General features: G+C 52.0%; 1 pseudogene and 1 gene segment (V, D, J or C); both read left to right on the top strand.

Moving 5' to 3' along the window:
• The first annotated feature begins 12,492 nt into the window (after nt 1-12,492).
• Nucleotides 12,493-14,069, top strand: LOC123810875. The segment is given in 3 exon segments: nt 12,493-12,590; nt 12,703-13,034; nt 13,941-14,069. Coding segments are annotated over 3 exon segments (519 nt in total).
• A 4,252-nt stretch (nt 14,070-18,321) lies between these two features.
• LOC123810874 lies at nt 18,322-18,889 on the top strand (annotated as a pseudogene).
• Nucleotides 18,890-18,933: the final 44 nt, after the last annotated feature.

The following is an 18,933-nucleotide window of genomic DNA, read 5'->3' as shown; positions in this document are numbered from 1 at the left end:
AGTATTATCTGCAAAATGCTCACTGCACTGCAGCCCCTGCATCACTGAAGCAGCAGAACCACCTCCTCCAGGGCCCACACCCTCATGAAATCTGCACACGGTACCAGTCCGGGATAAATAACCTCTGAGACCGCAGGCTCTGTGTCCTTGGGCACCTCCAGCACAGGACCGTCCTTGCTGAAGTGTCCAAACTGCTTTGGATTCTCCTTAGAGCAAACAGTGTTTTGTTCAAGAAGCAGCGAGAGAATTCATGATCTTTTTAAGCAGGGAGCGCCTGCCTGACATAAAGACAAAGATCCCTCCTGGTGCCTGGAGCAGGGAGGGCCTTAGGGAAGCGGGTCTCCTGGTCCTAAGTAACCATTCACTGAGAGGCCTGAGGGTCTGGGAGTGTGGGGACCGGGCAGCGCTCACACAGTAAAGCAGAGCTGCCCCCGGGGCACGGCGGGAAGGGGGACCTCCTGCATCCCACTGCGCAGACACCCGGCCCATCTGCACATGCAGCACAGCTTCATATCTGCCTGTTACTAAACTGACATGGGGAGTAAGAAAATACTGGACACTTTTGTTTGAAATATAAACAACTTTTAGGGCACCTTAAATTTTGACACAAAACATGTGACACAGATGAAGAGAATACTGCAAACTTAAGAATATTAAGTCAATTTGTAAAGCCAAGAGGCATTTTACATTTTTTACTGAGACTTGTGAAGCCCACCAAGGCCATTACCTTTTACCAATTTCAACTGAATTAAAGCAGATGTGCGTAAAAACTGTACATGCATCCGATGAATTAAAATGTTTGCTGCGTTGCTGTTGTTTTTGCACACATCACTGATCGTTTTCATGGAAAACCCCTTTTCTGTGTCGTTTCCCCGAGCAGCCCCTGTGAGCCCTCCAATCTGGATCCTCTGTTCGTCATCTGCCATGTGGGACAGGAAGCTCCCTGTGCATGCGCTGTGCCGCATCTTCACTGGGGGTGAAGCCATAGTAATTTGTCTGTAATTCCTGCTTCTAACTCCCGCAGAAGAGGACCCCTGGGAGTGAGATGCTGCAGTAACCAGTGCAGTGTATCAGAGTCACAGTATCTGGGAAGCAGACCCTGGATGTGTGAATAGAGTCAGTGACCTGCTGAGCTGCAGAAACCAGCAGGGCTCTCAGGGCTTTGTTCCAGGGTGACATGTGTGCCCTGTGACCAGCAGGTGGTGCTGTGGGGCTGCACTGTGGTCGCCACACAGTGGCTCAGAGGACTGTTCACTCAGTGGAGCCTGGGCCTGGGAGCTGGTCCCTGTGCTCCCTGATGGGGACTCACCTGCTGTGTCTCTTCTCGGGTCTGGCATATTCTCCTGAGCATTAATCTTCGTGGTGTCTCAACAGGTGCTTCCTGTGTGGGTGGGCTCTACTGAAGGATGAGTAGGATAACCTCCATTCCCCCCTTCTGGGGTGTGAGCTGAGCTCTAGCACCAGGGCTCAGAAAGGCGCTAAGCAGCCCCTGGATTGACACACATTTGCATGGACGGCCCCTCCCCTGGCAGAGGGTGGGGAGAAAAGGAGGCCTGGGCAGCCCAGCCCCACTGTGGGCTCACTGTCCCTGGGAAGCTCTTGTGAGCCAAGAATCACGATCTCTTCTCCTGCACAGGGAGCAGTGAACCTACGGATCCTCAGGGCTCCCAGGCAGATCTCTGACCTTGTGACCTAAGACAGAGGTCACTGACCCTCAGGGGTTCAGCATCTTCTCTGGCTCCTTGGTGGTGCTCACCACCTCCTTCCCCACCTCTGGGCTCCAGCCCAGTCAGGAGTCTGATTATCACTGTGACAGAGCTCAGTACAACCTAATGCCACCAAGGGCTCCCGTTACCTGGGGAAGGGAGGGAAACATCTGCCCAGCTCTCCCCAGTGACCCATCACTGCCCTGTCCCTACTGTGACCAAATGCACATGTGCGCCCCCTGATGGTGACTATGTGGGCCCTGGAGAAATGAACCTTGAGCCCACACTGCATTAATAGCACTAAGTGAGAAGTGGGAGGCAGGGGAGTTGGGACTGTGTTGCCCTGGACTGTCCCTGGTGTGGTGACAGGAAAGGGCTCAGCGGGGAGCTGAGCGCTCACCCCCGCTGCCGCCCAGGTGCTCACTCATCCCGCAGTGGGCTTGTCTCTCACCCGCCTTGATGGGCACCCGCTGGGGACAGTCTCTGCTTCACTGCGCCCAGGGAGGTGAGAGCAGCACAGAGCTGGCCTTGGAGTCAGGCTCCACCTTTGCTGGGGCCAGTGGCAACCGAACGTGCCCCCTGACCTGGTGCCGCTCTGAACAAGGGTCACTGGGTGACAGAGAGTAGATGGGACCCAGAGGACCCTAATGTGTTTTCCAAAATGTCCAGAACTCAGAACGAAGCATCTGGCATCTCACACAGACTCAGAGAAAAGATGAGCTGCTGACAGTAACACAGACATGAGACGGACGACGTTAATGACAGATGTGTTCAGGCGGCATTCATCAGGTACACTTGATGGGAAACTACGAGCATTAGGAAATGAGAGAAACTCGGAATCGAAATGGAAGTCATGAAAACAAAACAAATGGAGATTGTAGAATTGAAAGATCCAATAGTTGAAATAAAAGGGAAAATGATCTACAGGGAATCAAGATCAGGTAATACTTTATGTATTTGTTTGTTTACTTACTTATTTACTTATTTATTGTACTTTTTGACAGAAAATAAAGGCCTATATTGATAATTCCTTCTGTAGTTCCCACCACCATGAATAAGCTAGAGGACGTCAGCAGGGGGCGCTGTGGGTCTTGTCAGAGCTTCAAGGCCTGAATCAAACCCAAATGGTTCTAATTGAATGGCCCTGACCCATGGTCACTGGTGTGAGTTAGAGGAGACTGCAGGTGCTTCCTCTCAAGGGACAGACTCAGAGCTCACAGACTCCTCCTGAGAGTGAGGGTTCAAACTGGACTGAGGACTGTGAACTGGATGGTGCTGTGAGCTCATATTTGCATGATGTCTCACCAAGGGGGGCACACTAATCACCCAGGGAGCTGAGGAGGAGATAAAGGGACACTCAGACAGCAGCCCCAGCCTGAGGCCAGGGGACCTTGGACATGTCCACCATGACCTGGACTCCTGTCTCCCTGGTGCTTTCCTCACCCTGTGCCCTATCCTGGCCCACCTCACCCTCACCAGTGTCCTCTGCTGGGGGCCTGGGGTGTGGAACCTGTCAAACATGCCCCGGAAAGTGGAATCCATCTCTGGTGCAGTCCAGGAGGAGCAGTAACTGCTGAGTTAGAACGAAGGGCTAGAGCCCAACACATTTCCTGCAGAAGGGTCCTGTCCAGTGGTGTTCCCCCAGGAATCAGGGGAAACCGTCCTTTGTTTATTAGCAAAGTTTGCACTTCAGGAAATATTTTATTGCAGTGTATGTATTGCATTTAAAATATTTTAAAATAGAAGTTTTGGGGAAGCATGATTCTTTCCAAATGTGGGCCATTAAATTGGTTACTCCAAGAAGATCTGTGAAATCACAACCCCCATTACTTCAAAGGGCGTTTTTATATAAAAATATGATTTGGCAGGTGTAATTAGTTACTATGAGGCCATGTGAGGTAGGCTGGCCTCCTAGTTGGACATGACTGGTGTCCATGGAAGACCGCAGTGGTGACGGGTCAGTGAAGGAGATTGCCGTGTGAGGGCGCAGGCAGGGGCTGGAGCTGTGCAGCTGCAGGCTATGAACCCCGGACACGTCAGGAAAACCTCCGTTAGCTGTGGAGGCTCAAGGAAGGGTCCCCTGCAGGTGTCAGAGGGACAGGTGCCCACCATCCAGGACGCAGACTTTTACCCTCCAGGTTCACGAGACAGCACATTTCTGTGAATGTGAGCCACCGAGCAGTGGGCCATTGTCGTGGCATCTCCAGGAAACCAGAGCGTCGAACAATTACCTTCACCGTGTTCCCCAGCATGCACACGTTCCAGAACCTCCATTCTCAATTTTCCCACACTATCGTCACATTTGTGCTCACGTCTTTACCTTTTATCCATTACTCTTTCACTGAAGCTTAATTTCTCCTGTCTCAAACCTACACAAACATATAACAATTGCAACTATGATTTTGATTGTAGGAAGTAATGCAAATTGTGGCCATTGTATCGGTCCCACTGTTTGCTAGTGTCCTTAAGTGGAGACCGTCTTGGCATTATCAGCACCCTCCGTCATCAGTCTGTGTTCTGTGAGGTAAGGGGCGATGCCTCCCACTCTCAGGGGGAAGCCTGGGGAAGTCTGTCTGGGTGCGAGCGGCTGGCAGGGGAAGCAGGACATGAGTTTGCTGGCTGAGCCCGGGGAGAGGAGAGACTGAGCAGGGGAAGCGCTGCCCAGAACGAGGTCTGCAGGGCCTTCGTGTGTGCGAGGCCGGAGACCCACCGACTTCACTCTGCACAGGAAGCTTCCGGGGACTGGGCAACGTGGATTCTGAATCGGCGGGTCTGTAGTGGGGATAAAAGCTCCCTTCTCCAAAAATATCTACATACAGGTTTAAAAATCATTACACTGACCGGATTGGTATCAAGTAGGAAGGGAAGGCAAAGGTAGTCAGAAACCGAGGAGACGTCTGGAGGAGGGGAATCAAGTCATCTGATGAAAGAAGAAACCCGGGCTCTATTCATAAAGCCCCCAAAGCAGAGTGCTGTCAGCCTGGGAGAGAGCCCACGTCACTTGGAGAACACGAGCAAACACAGAAGGACACGCCCCACAGACCGCCCCGTACCTGCTCTGTGAGTGCCGTGAGCCGATGTAGTGAGGGCCCCGCGGCAGGTGAGAAACCTGCCTTGGTGAGCAGCCTGTGCGGTGGTTGTGTGGTCGAATTGTCCGTGTTCTCAGCTCCTGTGTGTCTGTGTCACGTGCAGCTCGTGCAGGAGGCGCCATTGCCAATAGTTTCCTTAGAGAATGGGGTGAAGTCTCGGTGATTCCAGGTGGAGGGGTCCGAACGGAAAACAGACTGGAAGGAGGAAGCAGGCAGCCCCTGAGGGGGGCCTGGCTCTGTCGTTGGGCAGGGAGTGGGCAGAGGACAAGGCAGTCATGAGGACAGGGTCTCAGTCAGTCACCTGCTGCCTGGTCACGGGCGTGATGGGCCTGGGTGGGGCAGCGGGGGCTCTGAGGTTTTCTGGTGAGTGGTCTGTGTGGGCTGTCAGCTGGGAAACCAGGCATGCGGTGACCGGTGTCTGTGCTCACTGGGCCCCTGGGGAGCCTCAGGCGAGGCCCAACCCAGGCCCACCCCTCCCAGGTGTGAACCAGGACACTGGGGGGCACACAGGGCCTTGGGAGGGATTTGGTTTGCCAGAGGATGGAGTGAATTTGCATAAAGACCCTTTCTATTGTGTCTCAGGGGATAAGGGGGACCAGCAGGGTGTCAGCCTCAGCAGAGCACTGGGGCATCCCCACCATGGCCTGGACTCTACTCTCCCTCCTCATCTTCCTCCTTCACTGCACAGGTCAGGATATCCTGACATCCCACTTCCCTGGACTCCCTCTCCCCACTCGCTGAAAATGTCCTTCTGTCTCATTGTTCCTCCAGGGTATAATGGGTGTCTGTGTTTCTGCAGGTTCCCTCTCCCAGCCTGTGCTGACTCAGCCGCCATCCATCTCTGTGGCTCCGGGAGCAATAGCTGCACTCACCTGCACCCTGAGCAGGTGGCTTTGTTGTTGACTCCTACTATATATTTTGGTTCCAGCAGAAGCTCGGGAGCCCTCTCCGGTACCTCCTGGGTTATAAATCAGACTCAGAGAAGCACCAGGGCTCCGGGGTCCCCAGCCGTTTCCCTGGATCCAAACATGCCTCAGCCAATGCAGAGCTCCTGCTCATCTCGGGGCTGCAGCCTGAGGATCAGGCTGCCTACTACTGCGGTGCATGGGACAGCAGCAGTGACACTTACACGGTGCTCCAGAGTCATGGGGAAGTGAGACTGAAACCTCCCTGTGCTCCTTCTGCCTGTGGCTGTCACCCCTGAGGTGCCTGGGACCAAGTGTAACTGAGGGCAGCATTCCTTGTCGCTTCTTCAGTTGGCTCCTCTTTTCCTAGGGCCTGTGGATGTGCAATTTTTTCCTTATTGTCTGTAGTTACAAATTTTGTGAATCCATTGTTACTATCTTTTTAGCCTGCTCACAAACTAAATGTTTTGCAGAGATCACATAAGGTGTATCCTACAGAAGATAGAACAGTCTCTACTCTTCTCTATGTGGACCAAAATTCCAGGACCACTTACCAGTGAGATTTAGAGTGACTACTAAAATCATCCAAAATCACGAATACTGTATTGCATTCCTCAGGTGGGTCACAGGACCTGGAAGGATTGAGACGTGGACCCTGCAGGGGGCGCTGTGGGGTTGTCCTAAGGCGGAGGAGTTCGAATTCATGCTGGGATACACATTGGGTGTTCCAGGGATGAGATAAAAGTGAATTTTTATCTGAAGGACTTATAAATCTGTTCTTAACTACCACTGAAACCAAAACTATGCCCGCTGTGTATTTTCAGCTCTCTATCTGCTTCCTCTCAGCCCCTGAAGCTGTGCTGTGAGGGAAAGTGTAAAGGGTTGAAAAAAGCACCTACATGGGAGACGCTTATGTGGGTGGGTTTGGGCCTGAGGGTGGGCGGGGAGATGGGCCAACCAGGCCTAACCAATAGAATGGTCTTCAGTTTGGAATTGGCAGAATAAGTAAGAGTGGCGTGGATGTATGGGGTGGGGCCCAGAATGTTCTAATAACAAGTAAGAATGCAAAGGAAAAGATACTGATCATTCAGATAAATGAGGGAAGTGGCTGTGGGCCAGGCAGTTGGTAAGTGAAGCAGGAAGGGCACCAGGAAAGTGGGGGTGTCATGCTCACTCTCCACCTGCATTGAGAATAAAATGAGGGGGACAGAAGGTTAACCTCTCCTGCCCTGGAGACAGCGACAGTGTTGGGATCCTCGGTGCAGGCTGGTACCAATGGGTTCCTGGTGCCGCCCTCAAAGCTGTGATGCTCAGAAGTTCTCTGCACTCAGGGATCCCAACTCAGTTCTCTGGCTCCAGGGCCAGCAGCACGGCCCCTCTGACCATCAGCAGCCTGCAGCCCGAGGACGAGACTGAATGTGACCATTGAACTGCAAGTGGTAGCAATACGGCTGTCAAAGAAGCGCTGAAGTTCAGGGAGAGTGATCTGTATGATGACCCTGACGTCCCCGGGGCCCGCCAGAGCCTCCCTCACTGTCCACAGTGGCTCTGTGTTCACTCAACACACCTTCTCCTCACTCCACTGTGTGTTAGACTTGTATTCCACTCATGTACAGGTTGTTAGCACGATTATGCCCTTAGTGCCTTAATCTACTACATTTCTGTGGTTATGTGTGTGTGTGTGTGTACACATACTTACTTTTTTATCCAGTCCCACTCCACTCTCACCGACTCCTCGAGTGCATATTGTACTCCTGTGATGGCCTGACGCCTCCTCTTAATAAGGCACAGGGCACATCGGCTCAGTGTGTTGCATAGGAGGCACCCGTCCGTGGTTTTGGGGACCTGGCTGCGTCCTGGAAGGGAAGCGGTTTGACCATCTCATGAGGATGCTGTCACAGGGGGGCAAACAAGAGAGCAGATCTCACTTCTGAATGATTCTGGTCTCTTCCTGGAGAAGTCCCCTGTGACTGGTTACAAGTGGACACACGTTCCATTGCTGGTGATGATGGGACAATTGATGAGGTTTATGGCACTGGGATGACACAGTTGGAAGTAAAGTGTGAGGAGAGAGAGGAGCCGATCACCCCAGGCCCTGAAATAGAGGGTGTGCAGGGGTCTCCATGCCCTCGGCCCCTCCATTCTCTGAGTGGAGGACACGTTCAGTTGAGGGCTCAGGCACCTGTATGGTCCCAACAATGTAATTATCTAAGTGGTAGGAGGAGCAGGAGGAACTCCGCATGCAGGAGAGGTCACCCCTTAGAGGAAGGAGTGAGGTGCGGGGACACCTGCGGCACAGGGAGGAGCCTGGGGGGCGAGGAGCCCCTGCCCAGTGTGGGTGGGCGGGGTGCCGGGCACGACTGAAGTCCAAGCCTCACTCTCTCTCTGCTAAGCTCTTCTGAGTGGCATCTCCCCGAGATCCTGAATCCAGGGTAAATACATGGCTTGTCATGTTTTTCAAAAAATAACTTGAATGGGAAAGAGAATCTATTCATGCTGACACTGAGCTGACTCAGACGAGGAAATGTTGTGACTAGTATTTTTTGAGAACAGTCCCAACACCCATTTGATAAGCAATCATAAAGCCTTCTTGTTTCAAATGAGCAAAAAGAAAAACTCAGAGTTGAAATAATATCATGAAAACAAACCCAATGGAAATGGAAGAACTAAAAAACACAATAGTGGACATAAAAAATACTTCAATCTCACATTTATCTTGCTACAAAAATAAGACAATCAGTAAGACAACACAGGTAGGTAGAGATTTGTTTGTGACAGAAACAAATGTTAGGTTACCCATGACAAAACTCTAACAAGAAACATGTGACACAGGTACACAGAACTCCACCAACTAAGACCAAAAGGCCACTTCTGAAAGGGATAAGCATGCTACATTTCTGCTGGTAAGTGTGAAGCCTTCAACAGCCATTATTATTGCCCATCACTTAATCACATCAGAGCTGTGAAAACTGGGCGTGCATCAGGTGACTTGAGATGTGTGCTGAATAGGCCTCCTCTGCACGTGCCCCGTGCATGTGCTCCTGGCAAATTTTCTGAGCAGCCATTATGACCCTTCCAAGCAAAAGAGAGGTCCCCTCATCTGTGACATTGGACATGAAAGTCTCTGTGCATTTCCTTTTGCAGTATCATCACTGGGGGTAAATCCAAATTAATTTTTCTTTTAGGTAGAAGTTTGCATCTCCCACAGTTGAGAATTTCTGGGAGTGAGATGCACCAGGAACCCGTACAGTGTATGAGAGTCACAGTATCTGGGAACCAGACCCTGGATGTGTGAATGAATAGAGCCAGTGACCTGCTGAGCTGCAGAAACCAGCTGTGCTGTCAGGGTTTTGCTTCAGGGAAACATGTGCGCTGTCTGACCATCAGGGGGCGCTGTGGGGCTGCCCTGTTCAGCTTACCCAGGAGCTCATTAAGGACCATTTATTAACAGGAACCTTTGCCTGGGGGCTGGGCCCAGTGTTTAATGATGGGGACTCTGCAGCTGTGTCCTCTCAGGACTTACATGGTCCCCAGAGCTGGGAACTTATGTTGTTTCTCAAGTGCTTCCCCAGCAGGATTCACTCAAGTGATAAAGCCCACTTTATCACTTGATAAAGGAATCTGTTGTCTCCCTTCATATATCCACGGATTGCCCACGCACCCCGCATCTGTGACCCTGGAGGGAAAATTCCCAAGATCTTCCTCTCGAATCACATTTCACTTCCAGAGCTGCCTGTGCCTGTCGCTGGATTGAGTGACGTGCCCTTTGATGGACCAGGTGTGTGCAGCCTGGTGTGGGGGGCGATGGGCAGGGTCGCGACAGCTGATGTGCATGGTGGGAATCTCGTGTGCCGGAACCTGTGGTCCACGTGACTGTCACCCCTCAGGACCTTTGCAGGACCCAGAGCATAATGGTCCATTTGTGTCACCCTCTGTCCACGTATCAGAGGTGGTTCCACGGAACAGGGTCATCTGAGGCCTCAGAAAAAGGTCAAGTAGGACAGGGCTTGAATAAAGAGCTGTGTGTGACTTAGTGTTCCTGCAGGGCTGGAGTGATTGGGCGCAGACCTGTCTCTCTCTCTTCATGTATATACACACACCCATATATATATACACGCAAATACACACACCCCTATACACACACCTATACACATACATATACACACCCACACACACACATGTATACACACAACCATATATACACACACATACACACACATGCACACAAAATCTCAAAGTAATAAATGTATATATACACATATACATATGTACAAACATACGTTTATACATAATCTCAAGAAAATAATTTTAAGGGGTGCTTCACATGGTTGGAGACACTGGCGAACCCCAAGCCCTTGGTGCAGGCTAGCCGGTCGGAGGCCTGGGGAGGACGAGGGCACGTGTGGGTTGGCTCTGAGGCCGTCTGCTGGCAGAGCTCCGTCTTCCTGGGGAAGGTCCGTCTTGGCTGTATCCGCCCTTCCACTGACTGGCTGAGGCCCTCTCACATTGTAGAGGGTAATCTGCGCCCTTCAGCCTAATGGCTGCAGGAGTAACACACTTCAGACATGTTCACAGAAACCACCAGAGTAAAGTTCGGTGTGGACGCTGACAGAGCATTAAGCGCCCCAGGCCCCTCCCTCTCCTCTGGCTGTGGAACGGGACTGCGGGTGGGAGGCTGCTGGGCCAGGGCTCCGGGGCTAAGGGGCAGGGATTCAGACTGTCTGCCCACGTGAGGGACTCCCCTTCCCTGACATTACACACGACGCAGGTGAAGCTCCCGATGCTCACGCTCAGGCAGGCGTCCCGCCCAGCGCTGGCCCCTCCCTGCCGTGAGGTCCCTGCCCTGTGCACACAGGTCCCTGCATCTGTCCCTGCTCACCCAGCCTCCTTCAGGGCCTGGGGGCCCAGGAAGAGGCAGCGGCACTGGGTGCCATGGTGCGGTATTGGTACGTGGGCCCTGGTGATGCCTCATGAAAACTCCGGGCCCCTGAAGCAACCACATCCTTGGGTTGTTGGTGCTCTGCTAGGTGCCCATGTCACCCACAGCAGATGCCCCTGCCGACATCTAGGATGAAGCTGAACATTCCAACCCGCACACCCCAGTGTCCCCGTCCTCCTCCCGGGCCCCAGCCCCAGGGGAATGTGAGTCCGCCTCCCGGGCTCCAACAGCCTTTCTCCCATGAGCAGTGCTAGGGAGACGGGCAATTCTTACCATTACTGTTGCGTTTGCAGAATAGTTTATCATTTTATCAAGTGAGAACTTGAGGAAGGGTTTGTAACTCATTGCTCACATCTTCCCACCCCCACCTCACACAGGGCTTCCTCTGGGTTTGTGAGGGGTTTGAGCTCCCTCACAGGCGACTCTCTCCTTTCAGAAATCCCTCGGTCACTAAGCTCATTCCCAGCCTCTCTGCCAATCCCAGCCTCTGTGCTGTGACTCCTCCAGTGAACTGAGCTGTGGGCAAAGTGAGCCCCGTTCCACAAACCTCAGCTCCTCTGTGTGTTATATCATTCAGGCTCCTGGTTCCAGGCTGTGCTGGCACATGCGCCCACCCTGCGGGGCCAGGTCTCAGGACAAGGTCATTTATAGCAGCACCGCAGAGGTGGACAGTGTGGCCTGGGGACAGCAGCAGCCCTGGAGTGGGCGACCTGGGACATCTGTCTCAGAGCCACCGTTTCAGCCAAGATCAGCATATCCAGTGCTTTACTATGGGTATTTGAACACTGTTTCCATCAGTATTTATCATCACTGAATTTTTAAACCTTGCTGAGGTGACTTGTATATCCAATAACATACTTGTAGTTAAGTTGGGTAAACTGTGTTAAGAAGATCCTATGGCAGCAATACAGGTTTTTTCCTAGATATTTCTGCAGGTTTGCCTTCTTTCCTCTTAGAGACCTGCCACATACAATGCCACAGGGCAAGGTCCCGGCCAACTGTCCACTGTGAGAGTGAGAGCTGGCTCCCAGGAGGGATCGCTGCTCACTGTGTGTGGGGACCGAGGGTCCCCTGCAGGTGGGATAATGACAAAGGGTCACACAGTGTCCCACACTAGGGATGAGCAAGGGGCTTTCTCCCCATAACCGCCCTGTCCCTAGAGAGAAGGGGCCCTTTCTCCTCAGTTCTGATGGGGACCCACAGGGAAGGAGACTTCTTACACCAGGTAGCAACAAACCCGTGTCTTGCACAGAAGGGGACATGACTGCCTGGGGCTGGTCACTGCTCTGGACTTGATACTGGTCTAAGGGTTTATGTAAGAGACAGCACGTTATTCCTGAGCACGGACACTGACAGCCCAGGGAGGTGTGGAGAAGCTCACCCTGAGGACTGTGAGGACAACACTGATGTTCCCTGCAGTCATGGGAAGACCACAAGATCGGACACTTGGCCTGGCCCTAAGGGAGTTTTCAGTGGACAAAGAGTGGAAGTCAGAGGCTGTGTTTGAGAGGTTCTGGTCCCCACAGACAACGGTGAGTCTGGGGCTGGGCACGAGAGGGCGCTCGGGTGTTGTTCTTGAGGGATCTGGGGTGATTTGAGCTGGGACCAGCCTCCTGGCAATGCCTAGAGACCTGGGCTCAGTTGTGGCTTACAGATATGACTTCCCTAATGCACAGGTCTCACACTGCCCCACCCCTGCAGACACCCTTGGCATCCTCAAGCCAAGGCACCTGGGGTGGGCCCAGGGAGGAATCAAACAGCTGAGAAGGGGGTGGGGATCAGTTCTCATTTGCATGAGTGGGCCCTCCCTCTGTCAGAGTATGAAGAGGGGAAGGGAGGGGTTTGGGGAAAGCTCTGCTTCAGCTGTGGGGCCACAGAAGGCAGGACTCAAGGATGGACTCCACCATGGCCTTGTCCCCTCTCCTGCTCTCCCTCCTGGCTCACTGCATAGGTAACTGGATAAGGGGACAGGGGAGGAGACCTTGGGAAGATACTTGGGGGTCTTCTTCCTGCTCCTGTCTCTGGACCCAGAATCACCATCTCTGTGTGTCTCCCTCTTCCAGGGTCCTGGGCCCAGGCTGTGCTGACTCAGCCACCCTCAGTGTCGGGAAACCCAGGACAGACCATCACCATCACCTGCACTGGAAGCAGCTCTAACATCGGCAGTTACTATGTGGGTTGGCACCAACAGGTCCCAGGAAAACCCCCTAAAACCGTCATCTATGATACTAGCAGTAGACCCTCTGGGATCCCCAACCGCTTCTCTGGTTCCAAGTCTGGCAGCGTCGGCACCCTGACCATCAGTGGGCTCCAGGCTGAGGATGAGGCCGACTATTACTGTCAGTCCTATGACAGCAGTAGCAGTGCTCCCACAGTGCTGCAGGGCCGTGGGGAAGTGAGACAAAAACCTGCTGTCCCCTGCAGTGCAGTTCCCTGGTGCAGTCCCCACTCCTCTGAGAAGACAGCAGCTTTCTCGGTTTGCTTGGTCTGAACTCAGGTCTGAGACCCACCACAGGGGACTGTGACAGGAACATGTGTCACATCCTTTGAACGCTGCCTCTGAGGCCTGTCTATGGCAGTAATGCATTGTGCAGTTTTCTCAAACGAGGGGAAGTTCCTGAATGTCAGAGGGAGCCTGTGCTGGGAACCGAGTCCCTGTTGGGTCAGCAAGAACCAGGGACAAGGAACCCATCATTGCACATGAGGAAGGCCCAGAGTGTGTGCTGTCACCAACGTGTCTCCCCTGAGCCTGCACCCTGCCCATCATTCAGGATAGATCCATCCTGTGTGGTTCCTGATCCATTCCTGGGACCAGGTCAGGCAGCTTAGGGTCCGTATTCCTCACTGGGCTGAGAGCTGATGACAAGCCTGCCTCTCACAGCCACCCTGTGACAGTGTCCTCTGTGCTCTCACAGAGCTGCAAGCCTGTGGGGCATGTGACCAGTAGAAGCTCGTTGTCATCTGCAGGAAGGGGATGTCCCATCATGTGCCACTCAGGACACCTGTGGCTTCTGCTTCTAGTACTGCCACCCTGGGCCAGGTTCTTCCAGATCAACCCCTGGGGAATGGATGTGCCTCCCCACCCCCTGTCCTCACAGCACATCACGCAGCCCCCTCCTGGACAACAGGTCTCAGACAGAACAGGAAGTCAGCTCCCGTCAGCTGGGGACAGAGAGTGACTCTGCTCTGAAGCCCAGGTGCTGGAATGGGGGCACCATCTCTGGTCGCTTCAGACCCAAACTCTGACTGGGCATCCTGCATCTCTGTCAGTGATCACTGACTTCTTTCCTGGATGTTCCAGAGCTGCCGCCCTCTCATTGACCCTCACTGTGAACCCCTGTCCTGTAGCTCCCAGGGTGAAGACTCTGTCCCGGCTGAACCAGCCTCTCAGCACCTCGGGCTGTGGCCGACCTTTGGTGCTGGGAAATGACCACGTGTAAAAAGTAATCAGTGCTATTATCCAACCATGAATTTCTTCTTCTTTACCTGCATTGTTAGTACTAGCTGTGTGATGTTGAATGACAACTCAGGTAAAGTCACAGTGGCCAGTTCCTGATCTTTGTGGGAATGTTGTCCTCCTGCCTCAGTAGCTGAGAGCTGAGTGTGGGGCTCACTTGTGTGTGTGAGGAGGGAGTGTGAGGTCCCGCACTGCAAATGCACCTGCTGTTCTACTGTGTGTGTTTTTACTATGTTACTTTTATACTTTGTTCAAAGGCTTCTTCTGAAGCTATCGAGGGGTTTTTACTTTATCCTTTGGTCTAGTAACACGATGTGCTCTGTGAGAGGGATGATCAACTGAAACGTAAGTTGGATAATGGAGTGAATCAAATGTGATGCTGGTGCATCCACTTACTAGCCTGATGTTGGACCTGAGTTAATACTGAAGTTAGAACATTTGGATCATGTGTCACATTATCGTCTGTAATTTACCCTTTTCTGCAATTGTTCTGTCCCGTGCAGGTGTCACTGTTACACCTGCTCTCTGTGGGAATCAAGAAAGCTTCCAGTTTTTCAAGGTTTGAAAAATGTCTATGTAGCAGACACTTTTGAAAGATCCTGTTGTAAACTTTTTTTGTGTTGTTTGCAAAAGTAATTTTATCTCACACTTTTTTGTGTGGAATACTTCTCTTATAACATGTTGTATTTTGTAGAGAAAGTATTCTTTTTACTCATTTTTGAAACCCCTTTATCTTCCTGGGAAAATGTATATTGTATCTCTTTCAATATATTTTTCATTTTCATATATTCCTCATTTCCTTTAAGCTTTCTGCATTATCAATTTCTTCTCCAGAGTCTGTGGTTGCTCTGATCTGCCGTGTGGACATGAACTCGATGTGCCACTTGGAGCTCCTGTTGGTGATGTCGCATTCGTCTGCGTTTGCGTTTATTACGATGGGGAGACGTTGTTTCTTATGGGTCTTTTTCATCTTCTTTGTACCTGGGAGAACTCAATTTCTCAGTCTTGATTCTTTTTGTCTATATCATATGGTAAATAGTCTGCCAATATTTTAACAAATAAATATGAAGAGACTTTAAAAATCCATAAAATATTGGTCTCACTGCACCCGAAATCTGAGAGCATTTGCACTCTCATGTCAACCTGAAGGTCAATGGCACCTGGACAACCCCCTATCATGAAATCTTAAGGCTCAGGGACTCCACTGGGGCCCCAAGGAGGACCCCTGCCCCTTCCAGAGCCACCATAGTGACAGCATCAGGGCCAGCCTAGGCAACACCACTGTGAGACATGAAACATAATACTAACATTGACCCTCAGAGATGGAAACTGAGAGGGAAGATAGGAGGAAACTGTCTCTGTGTGGACAAAAATGTAAAGACTTTGTTGCCCATCAGCCCCCAGAGTCCCATAAGCTGCACAGACTGCAGTGGGTACCATGAGGTTCAGCCTCTATTCTGGTGCTCGCCCCCCTGAAGGGGCTGAGGGAATTCTAGGAACAGTGGGTCTTTGGGAGATGGAACTTGATATCCTGGACCCTAACAGAGTGACCTTGCTGTCACTACCCCCCCTGTCCCTGCTTGTGCTTTTCCTGCCTCTGGGATGCAGCTTGCAGCAGGGCCCCATCTGCCAAGTGCTGAATCCTCTACTCTGAAGGGTCTGACCTAGAAGCCGGTGGATCCTTCCTCCTGAGCTAATCCTCTTCAACGAGAAAGGCTCATTTTGATATCTGCCTGGGCTCTGAGTATTATCTGCAAAATGCTCACTGCACTGAAGCAGCAGAACCACCTCCTCCAGGGCCAACACCCTCATGAAATCTGCACACGGTACCAGTTCAGGATAAATGGCCTCCGAGACCGCAGGCTCTGTGTCCTTGGGCACCTCCAGCACAGGACCGTCCTCGCTGAAGTGACCAAACTGCTTTGGATTCTCCTCAAAGAAGACAGTATTTTGTTCAAGAAGCAGCAAGAGAATTCATGATCTTTTTAAGCAGGGAGCACCTGCCCGACATAAGGAGAAAAATCTCTCCCTCCGGGTGCCTGGAGCAAGGAGGGCCTTAGGGAAGTGGGTCTCCTGGTCCTAAGTAACCATTCACTGAAAGGCCTGAGGGTCTGGGAGTCTGGGGACCGGGCAGCCCTGACACAGTAAAGCAGAGCTGCCCCCGGGGCACGGGGGGAAGGGGGACCCCCTGCATCCCACTGCGCAGACACCCGGCCCATCTGCACACACAGCACAGCCTCATATCTGCCTGTTACTAAACTGACATGGGGAGTAAGAACATACAGGACACTTTTGTTTGAAATGTAAACAACTTTTAGGACACCTTAGACAAAATTTTGGCAAGAAACATGTGACACAGATGAAGAGAATACTGCAAACTTCAGAATATTGAGTCAATTTCTAAAGCCAAGAGGCATTTTGCATTCTTCACTGGGACTTGTGAAGCCCACCAAGGCCATTACCTTTTACCAATTTCAACTAAATTAAATCAGATCTTCATAAAAACCGTACATGCGTCCCATGAATTAAAACGTTTGCTGCATTGTTCTGCTCTGAACAGGTCACTGAATGTTTTCCTGGACAACCCTCTTCTGTGTCGTTTCCCCGAGCAGCCCCTGTGAGCCCTCCAAACCGGATCAGCTGTCCCTCATCTGCCATGTGGGACAGGAAGCTCCCTGTGCATGTGCTGTGCCACATCTCCACTGGGGGTGAAGCCAAAGTAATTCTTCATGTAATTCCTGCTTCTACCTCCCACAGGAGAGGACCTCTGGGAGTGAGATGCTGCTGTAACCACTACAGTGTATCAGAGTCACAATATCTGGGAAGCAGACCCTGGATGTGTGAATACTCAGTGACCTGCTGAGCTGCAGAAACCAGCAGGGCTCTCAGGGCTTTGTTCCAGGGTGACATGTGTGCCCTGTGACCAGCAGGTGGTGCTGTGGGGCTGCACTGTGGTCCCCACACAGTGGCTCAGTGAGGACTGTACACTCAGTGGAGCCTGGGCCTGGGGGCTGGTCCCTGTGCTCCCTGATGGGGACTCACCTGCTGTGTCTCCTCTCAGTCTGGCATATTCTCCTGTTGAGGACCACCCTGCCTGGTCTCAGGAAGCTATAACCTCCTGTGACTTAGGCTGAGTGAAAGACTTCCGGACCAGGAGCCACGAAGGAAACAAAACTTATTTCCCTGGCATGACCGCTGCCTGTTCATATGCCTCATTCCTTTTCATGCTTGAATGGCAGTCAATGATGGGTAACAATTCTCTTGGATAGAGAATGAATCTAAGACAGACGTGATCACGAAGGAATGACAGGGACAAGACTCAGGGGGCTGTGGAAATAACGGGGTAATCGACATCAATCACCAGTTTTGCCAAAGCCTGAGTCCATGAGAAATCCAAGTCTCCCAGCTGCCTTTGTCTCCTCTGCCCAATTCAGGTCCGTTGGAAGTAACAGGGGCTGTACAGTCCTGACCAGAAAAGGTGGACTCCCGGGGTAATAAGGCCTAAGACATAGAATATGAAAGACCCTGTGAAATCTGCTTGCTGGAGAATGCTCTTTAATTAGAATGTGAAGTCACGGGCAGGAAACACAACTAAGGTTTAAGTCCTGCAGTCCTTTTAAAGGATAAAACCCCAACATCTCTGGCTTAGGATCCCAGTAGGAAATCTGCCAGCACCTTTCAAAAGCTAAGTACTTGTAATTTGCAAACTGTATTGGTATTCAAGAATAAAACCCTGCTTGTGCAGGGAGAGGAGGCACTCCCCACGAGAGGCAGTGGCCATGATGCCCTCCAGGAGAGAGGGAAGCCAAGCAGCATCCTCCAGGGGAGAGGGTGGCCCAGGTGCTCCCCACAGGAGGAGTAGCCCTTCTGTTCTTATTCCCCCACAGGACCTGGTTGTCTCTGTGTATGTTTTTCTCGTGTTTCGATGAACCATCCACAGTATTCTGTGCTCACTGTAGGCAGGTGGCCACACCTCAGTCTCTTGAACATTAACCTTTGTGTTGTCTCAACAGGTGCTTCCTGTGTAGGTGGGCTCTACTGAAAGATGAGGAGGGTAACCTGCATTCCCCCCTGCCTGGGGTATGAGCTGAGCTCCAGCACCAGGGCTCAGGGAGGGGCTGGGCAGCCCCTAGATGGGCACACATTTGCATGAACAACCCCTCCCCTGGCAGAGGGTGGGGAGAAAAGGAGGCATGGGCAGCCCAGCCCCACTGTGGGCTCAGGGGCTGTGTGCATCATGGCCTGGACTCCTCTCCTCCTGGTGCTCCTCTCTCACTGCACAGGTAAGGACAGAATTAGGACACCCTTGGCACCCTCCTATGTCAGTCCCATTGTGCTCAGTATCTTGATAACTTTTACCCAGGCATCCATATGCCCCACCACCCATCAGTGTCCCTTTTTGCAGATTCCCTCTCCCAGCCTGTGCTGACTCAGCCGCCCTCCCTGTCTGCATCTCCGGGAGCCACAGCCAGACTCACCTGCACCCTGAGAGGGGATATCCCTGTTGTCGAGTACCACATACACTGGCACCACAGAAGCCAGGGAGCCCTCCCCGGTATCTCCTGTGGTATAAATCAGACTCAGAGAAGTACCAGGGCTCTGGGGTCCCCAGCCGCTTCTCTGGATCCAAAGATGCCTCAGCCAATGCAGGGCTCCTGCTCATCTCGGGGCTGCAGCCTGAGGACGAGGCCGACTATTACTGTAGGATCTGGCACAGTGATGCTCCTCACAGTGACACACACAGATGGGGAAGTGGGACAAAAACCTCGAACTGTTATGTTTTTGGTTTATGACATTTGAACTTTTTTGAATAATTTGTATATATTTTAATTATATG

This window comes from Phyllostomus hastatus, unplaced genomic scaffold (assembly GCF_019186645.2).
Source record: "Phyllostomus hastatus isolate PE091 unplaced genomic scaffold, TTU_PhHast_1.1 phas_scaffold_760, whole genome shotgun sequence".
In the NCBI taxonomy this organism is placed as follows: Eukaryota; Metazoa; Chordata; class Mammalia; order Chiroptera; family Phyllostomidae; genus Phyllostomus; species Phyllostomus hastatus.
The sequence above is the reverse complement of the archived record's forward strand: the minus strand, read 5'-3'. Positions and strand labels throughout refer to the sequence as shown.